This window comes from Sorex araneus, chromosome 1 (genome assembly GCF_027595985.1).
Source record: "Sorex araneus isolate mSorAra2 chromosome 1, mSorAra2.pri, whole genome shotgun sequence".
NCBI classification, from domain to species: domain Eukaryota; kingdom Metazoa; phylum Chordata; class Mammalia; order Eulipotyphla; family Soricidae; genus Sorex; species Sorex araneus.
The window spans coordinates 421,283,452-421,296,609 of record NC_073302.1 but is presented as its reverse complement, the minus strand read 5'-3'; the positions used below and the strand labels follow the sequence as shown (position 1 = coordinate 421,296,609).

Genomic DNA, 13,158 nt, shown 5'->3' with positions numbered 1-13,158 from the left:
GTGTTGACTGCTAACATAGTTAACTCACCTATTATAAATGACCTCAGGATTCTTGAGGAGAGAAGCTCATCTATCATTGCCACTGAACTCATTTAAATGGGGAGGCTGATGCATTGTCATATTCTTCATCAGTTCCTTTGTGAAGGCATTAACCTTCATTTGTAGCAAAGCCAATTTGGCTTTTGACTTTAACTATTTATTGTCCTGAATCACAGTGACAACATACAGATAGACACTGGGTGGAAAACAGTTTTTTTTTAAGAAGAACCACCTCTGTGTCTAATTCTACTTTTCTATTCAGGTCTTTCTCTGGGTGGTCTGTGAATTGGTTTCCTGTTTTAGTAGTATTTATTTTCTGACACGAGGAACATATCAAGACTGGTACTAGTCGGTAATTGAATTGAGGCTCTGTAATTTAAATATCACCTCATTGATCTTAAATGCAGCAACATCCAACTAATTATGCTCATTGGTTAAAATGTCTGCTGTAATGTGATTATAAATGTGTAGAATGGATGACTTCAGAATTGAGGAGGTGTTGCTTCAATGTAATAAAGTAAAAACAAGTTTGGGTAGCAAACTTACAGAAAAAAAAACCCAGAGTCTATCGTTGGGTATGGAGTTGAAGTGATAGTACAGTGAGTAAGGCACTTGTCTTGCAAGCAGGTGACCCTAGTTCTATTCCTGGCATCCCACATGGTCCCCCAAGTCCGCCAGGAGTTATTTATGAGTACAGGGCCAGGAGTGACCCCTAAACAAGCCAGATGTGCTCCTCAACACCAAAAATCAATATATATTTGTGTAAAATTAACAATAGCTACTTCATACCATGGTCCTTGTGGGCCCTAAATACCACTGGCCTGAGCACTGCAGGCCCACCAGTGGGAATGATCTCAGGCCCTCAGCATTGCTAGATCTATCTGTTAGTGAGAGAAGGGAGGAAGAGAGAAAGAGAAAGAGAGAATGATGCAGAGAGGGCGAGAGAGAGAGGAGAGAGAGAGAAGCAGAGACAGACAGAGATAAAGAGAAATAGAGAGTTACAATTGAAAATATAGTGGAAAGTTATCTAATACAGTGTTTTCAAACTTTTCTTTCTGATCATGGTCCACTCTAGATCTTGTTTCTTTCCAGTGCACCTTCCCCCCATCTTATTGTGGGGGCTTACCTCTGTAGAAATCCCCATTTGTTCTACTTTCCCCTGTGTTCCTTTGGAATATCTGGGCGGTGTGGGGAGGTGCCTAAGGAGGCATATGGCTTCCAGTTGAGAAACATCAATCTAAATGATGCTCTTAGGATATAGGTGTGAAGAAACATCACGGTATCACTGTAATTCTATTGATCAACGATTTGCTTGAGCAAGTGCCAGTAATGTCTCCATTCGTCCTAGACCTGAAATTTTAGCAGCCTCTCTTTATTCATTCTTCCCAGTGGTGCCGCATTGGAGGCTCTTTCAGGGTCAGTGGAATGCGACCCATCATTGTCGCTGTATTTGGCATATAGAATATGCCACGGAGAGCTTGCCAGGCTCTGCTGTGTGGGCAGGATGCTCTCAGTACCTTGCCAGGTTCTCTGAGAGGGAGAACTAGGCTATAAGAGGTCGTGTGGCCTCGAATGCAGTCGCATGCTTCCAGGAGCGTTGTTTTATAGTCTGTGAATCTTGTATATTGATTGGATTACACAGTGCCAGGGCAGTTTGTGGGTGTGACTGCCAAGCTACTGGAAAATGAGGGGTCTGGGTAGAGGAGACCCAGTCCCAATCCAAGCAGGCTTGGAGATCCTAGCCCCAGGTCAAGCACACCTGGGTTCCTCTGTAGGTTTCTTCATGCGTGAGGCTTGTCTGAATGTGTGGAGAGTGGCCTTGAGCATGGCTGTGACTGGGTTCTGCAGGTCTTTGGCTGCTAGGGCTCTGCTCTGGCTGGGGATGGAAACTCAACCTTCCCCGATCCGAGGAGCCCTGGTGAAGACACTGTGGTTGTTCAGTGAAGAAACATAAAGAAAAATTATAATAGAGTTCTGAGACTAAACTTTCTCCCAACTCCATGATCAATTGTATGTAACTTTCCTACTCTAATATATAACACAAGTTTAGCATATTTTAGAAATTTATGGATGTCACAACCATCTCATGCATTTGACAAAGTTACTAAAATATAATGAATTAAATATTTCAATGTCATTGTATGTCTATATATGTATACATAGCCTGGTTAAGATAACATCCAGAACTCTCCAATCCATACATAAAATATTATATCACAAGTGAGATAAATGTGCACATGAGCATCAAATAATGACATATAATAAGCATATTGAAACATGATAATTAACTGTACAATAAAGTTTCAAACTGAAAGTGACTGTACATGGAAAAATTTCAATAATATTAAAGAATTTGAAAAAATATAGTGTTCTGAAAAATAGTAACCAAAAAGTAAGCACCAAAAATTGATCAAACAAGGTAAAAAAATTAAAAAGAGAAGAGGTTCATTAAATAAGTAGATGAAGGTGGACATACAGAGCTAACATTTCTCTCATTAACAGGGAGATTTATATTTAATGAAGTTTTCAAAGGGAATACTTTTGATAAAGAGTGAATCCTTTCCTTAATCAGGACTCATTTCTTTACAGTATTAAAGAGATGTTTAAATGTGGCAAGACTAAAACCGTGAAACAAAAAGCTTGTGCTGATGTGATTAAACAAGAATATCAGAAACTTGGGCCAATGAGGTAAGATTTACATGCACTCACATGCATATACAACCGTATAACACACACACACTGCTCATACTGAACAAGTTTGTCAAAAAGCAAATAATATTACGACATTACTGTATTTAAACATTTGTAAGGGAAACATTCTAACATTTTAAAAATTAACAGCACAATAAAATACCATATCCAACAAAAATATACCTGCTAAAATTGAAAGAAATGGAAAGACACAGGGAAAAGCAAAGTTCATTGATTATTCTGTTGATTCTCTCAGGCAAAAAACACCTAGTTTATAGTTTTTCAGTGTTTTTGTTTGTTTTATTTGTTATCTTTCAGGTCACACTCAGCGATATTCAGGGGTCACTTCTGACTCTGCACTCAATAGTTACTCCTGTTGTTGCTCAGGGGATCGTATAGGATGCCAGGGATTGAACCCTGGTGGGTTGGTGCAAAGCAAGCACCTTACCAACTGTACTATTTTTCAGCCCCTCAGTGTTTAGTGTTCTGCTAAGATTATAGCTGACTATCACTCAGGGAGTTGATACAAATGTCCTGACTGAGAAAATTAATAAAGCATTAAAATTTCTCACAGGTATCAAGAAATTGTGACGTTGGTCCTCTTCATTATCATGGCCGTGCTATGGTTTAGCCGAGATCCGGGATTTGTTTCTGGTTGGTCTGTGCTTTTTTCAGAGTAAGCATTATATATTGTTTCTCAATTATTCTTGTATTCCACTCTGTTTTTCTCCTAAGTAATACCTATAACTTGGAAATTATATGATACTTTTTTCTTCCTTTCCTCCCTTGAAGATATACTTAATTGTAATATTTTATAGAGAAAAATGGGAGAGAATTAATCTAAGGGAAGGTCACTAACAATGTCATCACCCTACCCTGTAAGTGGAAATCTGGCTCCTTAATACCTGACTCGTTCCATGATTATAAATTTAGAAATATAATATGCAAGAAAGCCATTTTCCATGGTATTTAGGATTATACTGTTTTATTTCCATTCCATCTCTCCTTTCTGTTTTGAACAAGTCACTTTTTTGAATAAGGAAAATAGTTATTATTACTAATAAATGTCATTCATTATCTGTTATCTGATATGAACTCAAATCAGGTAATTTTTCCCCCAGCTTAATTCTTTTTTAGTTCTATAGTTTATTTCGCTTAATAGTTTGTTCTTTTTAAAATTTAAACTTTGTCTTGCAGAAGCTCACTCTATATCCATATCAATTTCCAATTTATAGATAAGAAATTCATGATGAAATAACAAGATATTTAAATGCTAATGATTGGAGGTGGGTCAGAGTTAATTTTCTCCTCGGTGTTTTCTATACCAGCAGTCATTGCTGAGTCATGTGAAGTGAGGGGGAAGACTGGAGCATAATTTTCTAAATTAAGAACCATCCTACATGTCAATATAAATACTTTGGATTTGATATTTGTGTTCCCAATCTATCTTTCATGGGGGAAATATAACTCCCATTTCACATCCCCCAGCAAGAATCATGTATTCGGGGGTAGGTACCAAAATTGTTTGAGTGATATATATTCTGCTCCCATGGAACAAATTTCTCTCTTCAGAATCAGAGATTTCTGATTATGTCGGCATAGCCAACATTTTTTTGTAAGGTACAGAGTTTGAGTAGAAATTGCCAGCACCATAAAAGAGACCCCAGTAACCACACAAAATCCCCAAGCACTGTGGTAACTTGCTTCAGATCATTGTGGAGATACACCTGGCAATGCACAGACCTTACTCCAGGACCTACACTCAAGAATCACTCCTGGAAATGTTCAGGGGACCATATGGGATGCCGGGGATGAAACCCTGGACAGCAACATGCAAGACAGGTGCTCTACCCTCTGTACTATCTCTCTGGCCCCACAGTTTTAGCTTTTAAAAGGGAAAACTGTCAGTGTCCCTTAGAGTAAGCTTCATTTTGAAGAGATTTAAACAAAAGACAACATCTAATTATCCAAAATAAGTTATCATTTAATACTTGGATGAAAATTCTTCTGACATTTCAAAACCTTACTCCTGCCACCCTGGATTACAAGCCTTCTTTAAACATCAATGTGTAAAGGCTAAATGAAATTAGAGAACACCTAATAATAAACAGTCAGAAATCCCATTAGGAACTTCAATATAATTGTGTTCTAATGTCTGTTCCTCACAGGAGGGAAATGAAATTTGGGAGATGTTTTGTTTGAATCAGGAAAAAACAACAACATGTATTTGCTATGGGCAGCTGCTCATGTTACCTGGAATTCTGAGAGAAACCTAGAGGGAAAGAAATAAAGATTTGGGAGAAAATGGGATTTGAAACTAGAAATCAAATTATCAAGTACAGTTGTAAATTGCCAAGGCAAATAAACTTTCGACAAGCTTGGTATTTGTAATACTGACATTACTTAGTTCCTAAAGTAAAAACAAACGCAACATAAAATACTAATAGCTTTAGAAATTATTTTGAAAATAAATTATACCAGTATTTATAGATTGATTTTATTTAAAGTATACATAGTATTTTTAATGAGTGGTTTTTGGTATTTAGAATGTCTAAAGTTAGAATGTTCTATCAAGATTTGAAGCCACCACCAAATGTTTTCATTCCATCTGTTTGAACCTGGACTGAATTCAATGTGTCTTTTCACATAAAACAAAATCAGATTACATGATGCCTGACCTAATTTGACAAAAATCCAAAATTTATTTTTGGAATAGAATAATGAACAATAAAATAATAAATGTTAGCTAGGTTTGTTGAACAACTTATACCAATATAGCTTTTAACTCAACAATTAAGTAAAAAAAATTATCTTTAGGCGTGACTTTCTGCTTCATATTAAAATTGTTAAACTGATTTTTTATTTGTTACCAGATTGTTCAAGTAAGTAAAAATGGTAGAAAGAAATATGTTTTTATTACTAAGCTACAATGTAGCAAAGTAATATTTAGGGTGTACATATTCATCAAACTACAAAAATTCACTAGGTAAATATTGCTGACTTTTAGAACTGACTTCTAATTATTTATGCCCATTTATTCATTTCTGATCTCCAGGTGCTTCTTAACTGTTGAGACTTTTGGGAACCTGTCTTATTTGCTGAAATGACTTGGTGATTCTCAGACCCCATCTGTTCCTGAATCATTCTTAATTTGTAAAGTGATCGTTTCTGAGCATCTCACAAGCCATTCTAATTATTAAATATTCTTGGTTGAGTTTAATAGGATGCAAAGTATTAAACGGGTTGATTTCATTTGAATAATATGGCTAGGGTTTATAATCATAGCAGCAGATGTTATAGCTTAGAAAAACAAGATCAATTCCTTTTCACAATTGACAAAAGAATTTTAGCAGACTAGAAATAGCCATGCCTTGCCACAATTCAGTAGAAGGTTATGTATTAATTATACAGTTTTTTTCTAGTCCAATAATTATTTCTACTTCAATTCTCTGCCAACATAATTAAAAGAAATAACAAAGAAAAGATTGTTTATTTGATCCATAAGTTTTATCAAAAGGGAATCAACTATGTTAGCCTAGTAAGTCTGTAGTATATGCATGGTTTTGAAAGGGGGGAGGGAGAGAGAGAGAGAAAGAGAAGAAAATACATAGAAAAAGTAGTAACTATGTAATAAAAATTCTGATGCCATTTTTAATGTACTTTTTTTGTTCTTTTCCAGGTATCCTGGTTTTGCTACAGATTCAACTGTTGCCTTACTTATAGGACTTCTGTTCTTTCTTATACCAGCTAAAAGATTGACTAAAACTACATCTGCAGGAGAAATTGGTTGAGTATTATTTATAATTCTGAATAAAATTGATAGGAAAGCAAAAATCAAAATTCTGTTGGTTTCATTTAGTGGTTAGAAGAAAAGTGACAAGCTTGCAAAATCCCCATTTTACGCACTTGCAATCCTTACTCAATCTCTATTGAGAAGATCATTTTACTTGGCAGAAGTAGTAAGCAGACTTCTGTATTAACCATGGTTAGGATTCTGTTACAAGTGATATTTGGTTGGTGATAACACCACTTCCTCTACCATATGCATACTTGCTATTACTATTGACAAAAGAACAAGAACTTGGAAGTGATTACTTCATAATGAGTCAGCCCATGGTAATAAATGCTTATGATTTTAAAAAGTAAATTTTGAGAGCATTTACAACTTTAGCAGCGTTGAAAAAAATGTGAATTGGTCCTATCCTAGCAATAACACAGTGTTACAATAGAAAGATAGGGTATTCCATAGGTGTTTCCACTATATTTATCTCACAAACGAAAATTGTACATGTTTATGTAAACATACTACCTTCCCCTCAACACACAGTGATTCACACTAACATAGAGTGTTTGAATTAGTCAGTCTTTTCTGCTATCAATATGAAACAAGTAGCACTGTAGCATTGTCATCCCGTTGTTCATGGATTTGCTCACGCGGGCACCAGTAACGTCTTCATTGTGAGACTTGTTACTGTTTTTGGCATATCCAATACATCACGGGTATCTTGCCAGGCTCTGCCGTGTGGGCAGGATACTTTCGGTTGTTGCTGGGTTCGCCGAGAGGGATGGAGAAATCAAACCCGAGCCGGCCTTGTGCAAGGCAACCGCCCTACCTGCTGTACTATAGCTCCAGTCCAATATGAAACAAATGACTTTAAATTTTCTTGAAATAGTATAATACATCTAAGTTTTATCTATTGTAGTGGGAGGCAGTAGCAGTAGTAGTGGTGATTTTAATTTCTCTCTTTTAAATTTTTTACTGGACTAAAACTAGAATTCATGCAGTTGACTTGGCTCTCCTGATTCCTTGTGTCGGACCCCATAAATGTTTAATAAATTGGATTTTTTAAGACTAGATATATGCAAGAAGCATAGCATAGAAATAAATGCCTTTTGCTCTTCACTTGAGATGAAAATGACTCAAAATTTGATTGCTATTGGGAGATTTTTGCAATACAAAGCAATGATTCCTACAAAATTCTAAGCCCTCTGACTAGTCAATTAATCCTCAGATCTCCCAAAGGCAAGTGTCACAGAATCAGTGCTTGACATAACTCACACATCTGAATCCTCACTCATGAAAAGTCATACCCTTATCTATCATTCTCTCTTCCTACTGTTCAACTTTATTTCTCCCTGATAGACTTTTGGAAATGTTATATGAGTTGCACATTTCAGCTATATTAGCATTTTACCAGTATATGTGACTTTAATTCATAAAAGAAACTGTCAGATTTAGTCAACAGTGAGAATAGGCTTGATTTGAGCTTGGGGGAATTCCTGGGTGAATCTCCAGCACCATGTGGCCTTCATAAATTTATGATGGGCCCTACAACTAGTAATAATAAATTTTTAGAGATTTATTGATAAATCTCTAGGAGATTTTAACCTTGATAACTCAGACACTAAATATTAGGATAAATTTATAGTTATCAATATATATTATAAATATGTGCATTTATAATATATAAATGTTATATGGATCTTATGAGTGGTATTTAAATTTTAAAATCTAAACTTTGAGTTATTTTGGTAAGGAATTCAGTTGAAGCCATCATTTACTGCTTTTATTATAAAAATGGATGATATATATTAATTAAAAATAATTACAAATCCACACTAATGTGCTAGAGCTCATAGACTATTAAGACATTTTTCATAGTAAAAATACAGTCCAATATGCTGGTAGGCATAAATAAAGATGTTAGTAAAATTAATAAATGAATAATAACATATGAATGATAATTATAAAATCTAAAATTAAATATTAATGCAATGCAAAGAAGTCTCAAATTATAACAATTTTTCTTTTTCATAATAGAATGCTCATTTGTATAAGATGGAAACTACTCAAAGTTAAGATCAAGTCTTCTATATAAAAAATATAGAACTATTTAGCTACTTGGAATAATGAAAAAAATGTGTCAAATTGTTATATTTTAAGTAATATGTAACTGTAAGACTTTTATTTTCTAGTCGTTTTTGATTATTCTCCATTGATTACTTGGAAAGAATTCCAGTCATTCATGCCCTGGGACATAGCAATTCTTGTTGGTGGAGGATTTGCCTTGGCAGATGGCTGTGAGGTAATACTGGGTGTCTAACAAATTTAACAATCAGCTAAGCTCTTCAAAAGAAAGACACAGAGGCATTCAAGATTTTGGCACATTCAACTTCACCTACTATTTTAGTGATGCAGATTTCAAAAGCCATGAAGCAAAGGATGGGGGAGCTACAGAGTGATAGCACATCAGGTAGGGTGCTTGCCTTGCACAAGGCTGACCGAATCTGATTCCTGACACCCCATTCGGTCCCCTGAGCCCTGAGCCTACCAGGAGGACTTTCAGAGTGCAGAGACAGGGGTATGCCCTGAGCACCAGTGGCTGTAGCCCAAAAACAAACCCAAAAAACTTATGAAGTAAGTATACCACACAGTTGAAGCGAGTTCAGAGTTCAAAACTTTTGCCATCCTGCAAGCATAAAATATAAATTACAGGATATCCCAGCATATCAAAAGAAATAAGACAAAGATTATAGTTTTTAATCCATGGGTATAAAGTATATAATACTTTAATCAATGAAAATAAGAAAAAATAATTAGTGTGAGAAAAATATGCAAAAATATAGTTACTCCCAGTTCAACTTTTTGTTTTGTTTTGTTTTGTTTTGTTTTTGGCAGAAGAGGGCTATATCTTTCCCTCTTTCGTGAAAAGTTGGGTAACTCAAACCTATCTACAGTATATTGTGGTCCTAATGAAGTCACAGAAAGAGAATGTAAAATGCCAGTGGTTCGAAAGGTATTTAATACATATTCATTGAATTGAGTTAAGGAAAAAAATTTCACCTGACACTGTCTAACTGGGGGAAGAAGTAAAGCCACCATCAAGAATAAATTTGGTATATCTTGGGTCTATCTCTCTAGATTCTTAATATCTGTTATATACTGAGTAGAAGCTGGGAGTGGTCTTGTTCTTCAAAATTCCCTGATCTTTGTAGGCTTACTAGAAGAAAAGAATCTTCTCCAAAATCTATAAAAATCCCCTTTCCTTAGTCTAATTTAAAACCTCTCTCTTATGAATTTCATAGACTTCTGCAAAACACCAACATTTCAATATTCAATTACCAATTTTATAAAAAGTATGGTAATAGAGGTGTGGTAACTGCTTTTAAATTTCTGGGAGGTTAAATTTTTGCATTTCTCAAGACAAATACCTGTTTTGTTCTCTTCCTGATAATCTTTGGGACAGTGCTTCTGATTTTATGGTCAATTTTCCTTGATAGGCTTTGGATAATGCGATTTTAGCAATAGAATATAGGTGAAAGTCGTTTCAAGTCTAGATTTGGCTTGTCTTATAGACTGCTCAGATATAACTGATAGAAATAGAAGCAAAAGGAAAAACACACTTTTCTGCTGACTCACTAGCAGTGAGCACTGGTTTCACAGAATAAGTAACTTCTATTTTTGCGTCTGCTAATTTGAAATATGAGAAAATCAGAATTAGCAGTCTTGGCATTGATGTGATCTTTGTTCATTTGTTATTCCCAGAATACTAGTCCAGAATTGATCCAAGACACTAAAAATGATTTTAAAAATATTAACCATACTCTAGAAAAGCTGCACCTAAAGAAATAAGAATTTGTGGAAGTGAAAGTACTCTCATACACTATAGGCTTGAAGGATTCAGGAAACCATGAAGGGAGAACTAGATTGCAATAAAAATCTTAGGCTATGGAATCAGATTTCTTTAGGTAAAACCTTGGATAACCCTGGCTCTGTGTGGTAAGATTGGATCCATGATCTCTAAAAACCTGGCTGTAGGCAAAGATGTCCATAGAAATAGGCTTTCATGGAAATCTGGAGAAAATTCATTTCTTTGAACTTGTCCCACCAATTGCAAGTGATAAAAAGACATTGTTAGTTGGTGGTAGGTACAGTAAGGAAATTTTAATTCTCGAGAATTATATAATTGTATCCTTAAAGTACAGACCATCTTAAAAATCAATGTTAAATGAATGAAGACTTTGTAGCCTCTCTTTCTCCCAGTGAATTCTTTCCAGTGAGTGGGCCTGGTGGTTCAGTGCCCAGAGGGCATCAATGCCGGACTATCAGTGTTTGGGGGAGCATGGGGTACCAGCGATCAGACTTGGGGCCTAGGACATGTGAGGCATGTGAGGCCTGTGCTCTCCTGCCTGAGCTTTCTCTCGACCTACTACACAATTTTATTTAAATTTTGAACCAAAATGTAATTAGTTTGACAAATTTCCTAACTAGCAAAACCCTTCTACCTGGGGACTGTGAAACAGTGAGACACTAAAGCATCTATTTCCTTGCCATTCCTTCTATCTTAAATGTCCCTTAGCTTTATGTCTTCGATTATGATTGAAGTCTCTTGTTCTGAGAGTTTCTTCTTCTTCTTTCTTTCTTCTTTTCTTTCTTTTTTCTTTCTTTCTTTCTTCTTCTTTCTTTTCTTTCTTTCTTTCTTTCTTTCTTTCTTCTTTCTTTCTTTCTTTCTTCTTTCCTTTCTTTCTTTCTTTCTTTCTTCTTTCTCCTCCTTCCTTCCTTCCTTCCTTCCTTCCTTCCTTCCTTCCTTCCTTTCTTTCTTTCTTTCTTTCTTTCTTTCTTTCTTCTTCTTTCTTTTCTTTCCTTTCTTTCTTTCTTTCTTTTCTTTCTTTCTTTCTTTCTTTCTTCCTCTCTCTCTCTCTCTCTTTCTTTCTTTCTTTCTTTCTTTCTTTCTTTCTTCTCTTTCTTTCTTTCTTTCTTTTCTTTCTTTCTTCTTCTTTCTTTCTTTCTTTCTTCCTTCCTTCCTTCCTTCCTTCCTTCCTTCCTTCCTTTCTTTCTTTCTTTCTTTCTTTCTTTCTTTCTTTCTTTCTTTCTTTCTTCTTTCTTTCTTTCTTTCTTTCTTTCTTCCTCCCTTCCTCCCTCCCTCCCTTCCTCCCTCCCTATTTCCCTCCTCCCTCCCTCCCTTCCTTCCTTCCTTCCTTCCTTCCTTCCTTCCTTCCTTCCTTCCTTCCTTCCTTCCTTCCTTCCTTCCTTCCTTTCTTTTTTTTTGAGAAATAACATACCTCCTTGTCCTTTCCTATGCCTTCTTCTAGGTTTTACCTTAGGCTAACTCTGGAGGATTCAAGCACTTTTTTCCCCCTGAGGTCCCTCATTAAATTGCAGCAACAGAACAAGACACTGTCTACCCATAAAGATAATCTCTATCTTCATAGGAGCAATAACATCCATAAAGATTAGAAGATTGAAATGAGCTACTTGAGGAATGGCTGATTTTGAAACCTGAAATCTAGGGGCCAGCCAAGGGAAGATCCAGCAAGAAACAAATGGATTCATCCAGGGGATTCTGAAAGAGTTAGAAAATGGAAGCAACAGAATAACTGAAACTTGGAGAAGAGCCAGGGCCAAAAATGAGAATGGCTTTAAAAGTATATAAGGAGCTACGGGCTTTCCAGAAACTCTCTCCAATCTAGACTAGACAGCCAGCAGCTCTCTCTCTCCTCTAGGGTAGAAAATTTAGATTTACTCTGTACAAAATTAGCACACACGATACCTCCGGCTGGCTGCACTCAGTTACCTACTGTAAAGTCCTTTTGATTTATTTTTGCTACTGTCTATTATAGCATCGTCTTTTCCAGCTGTCTGGTGATCCTCAACTATCTATTCATGTTAAAAAGGAGGTGATATAATAATGATTGAAACCCATATGTGTCCGTGAGAAAACATTATTTAAATTTGAAAATTAGGAAGCTGCAGAAAATACCTCCAAAGGCTAGACTACATGCTTCACATGCCAGAGGCCCAGTTTGATTCCTGGGGAACTGAGGTTCCCTGAGCACTGCCAGGAGCAATCCACCAACAACAAGCTGGGAATAACCCAAACACCAAACTCGAAACTGAGCAAACAAAAAAGCAGCTCAGCAACACAAATTTGGAATCAGTGATTTAGCCCAAAGGCTAGCAGCATGCGTTGCACATTGCAGGCCTGAGTTAACGCCAGGTACCACGTAGACGGTCCTGAGCAATGTAATCAGGAATAGTCTTGGAGCATCACTGAGTATGACAGTAAAAAAAAAAATTAGATTTAAGACAGTAAAAAAAAATAGATTTAAAAGTTAGAAGAAAGGGGGCCGGAGCGATAGCACAGCGGGTAGGGCATTTGCCTTGCACGCGGCCAACCCGGGTTTCGATCCCCGGCATCCCATATGGTCCCCCAAGCACCGCCAGGAGTAATTCCTGAGTGCAAAGCCAGCAGTAACCCCTGAGCATCGCTGGGTGTGACCCAAAAAGCAAAAAAATAAAAAAGTTAGAAAAAAGACAATTTTGAAGAATAGCCGAAAATACCTAAACATAAGTCTAGCTACTTAATTAGTATTGAAACAATAATTCAAAGTCACATTCTCTGGGAATGCAGGAGCCAGAGGGCTTGT

At 36.3% G+C, this 13,158-nt stretch overlaps 1 protein-coding gene across 1 annotated transcript in view; it reads left to right on the top strand.

Annotated features, from left to right (window-relative positions):
* The window catches only part of SLC13A1 (solute carrier family 13 member 1), a 73,857-nt gene that overhangs the window by 49,919 nt on the left and 10,780 nt on the right, over positions 1-13,158 (top strand). Inside the window, exons 10-13 of the mRNA XM_055129057.1 lie at positions 2,629-2,727; positions 3,305-3,406; positions 6,410-6,516; positions 8,707-8,816. Of these exons, the coding sequence (XP_054985032.1) occupies positions 2,629-2,727; positions 3,305-3,406; positions 6,410-6,516; positions 8,707-8,816 (418 nt within the window). The remainder of the gene's footprint in view (positions 1-2,628; positions 2,728-3,304; positions 3,407-6,409; positions 6,517-8,706; positions 8,817-13,158) is intronic.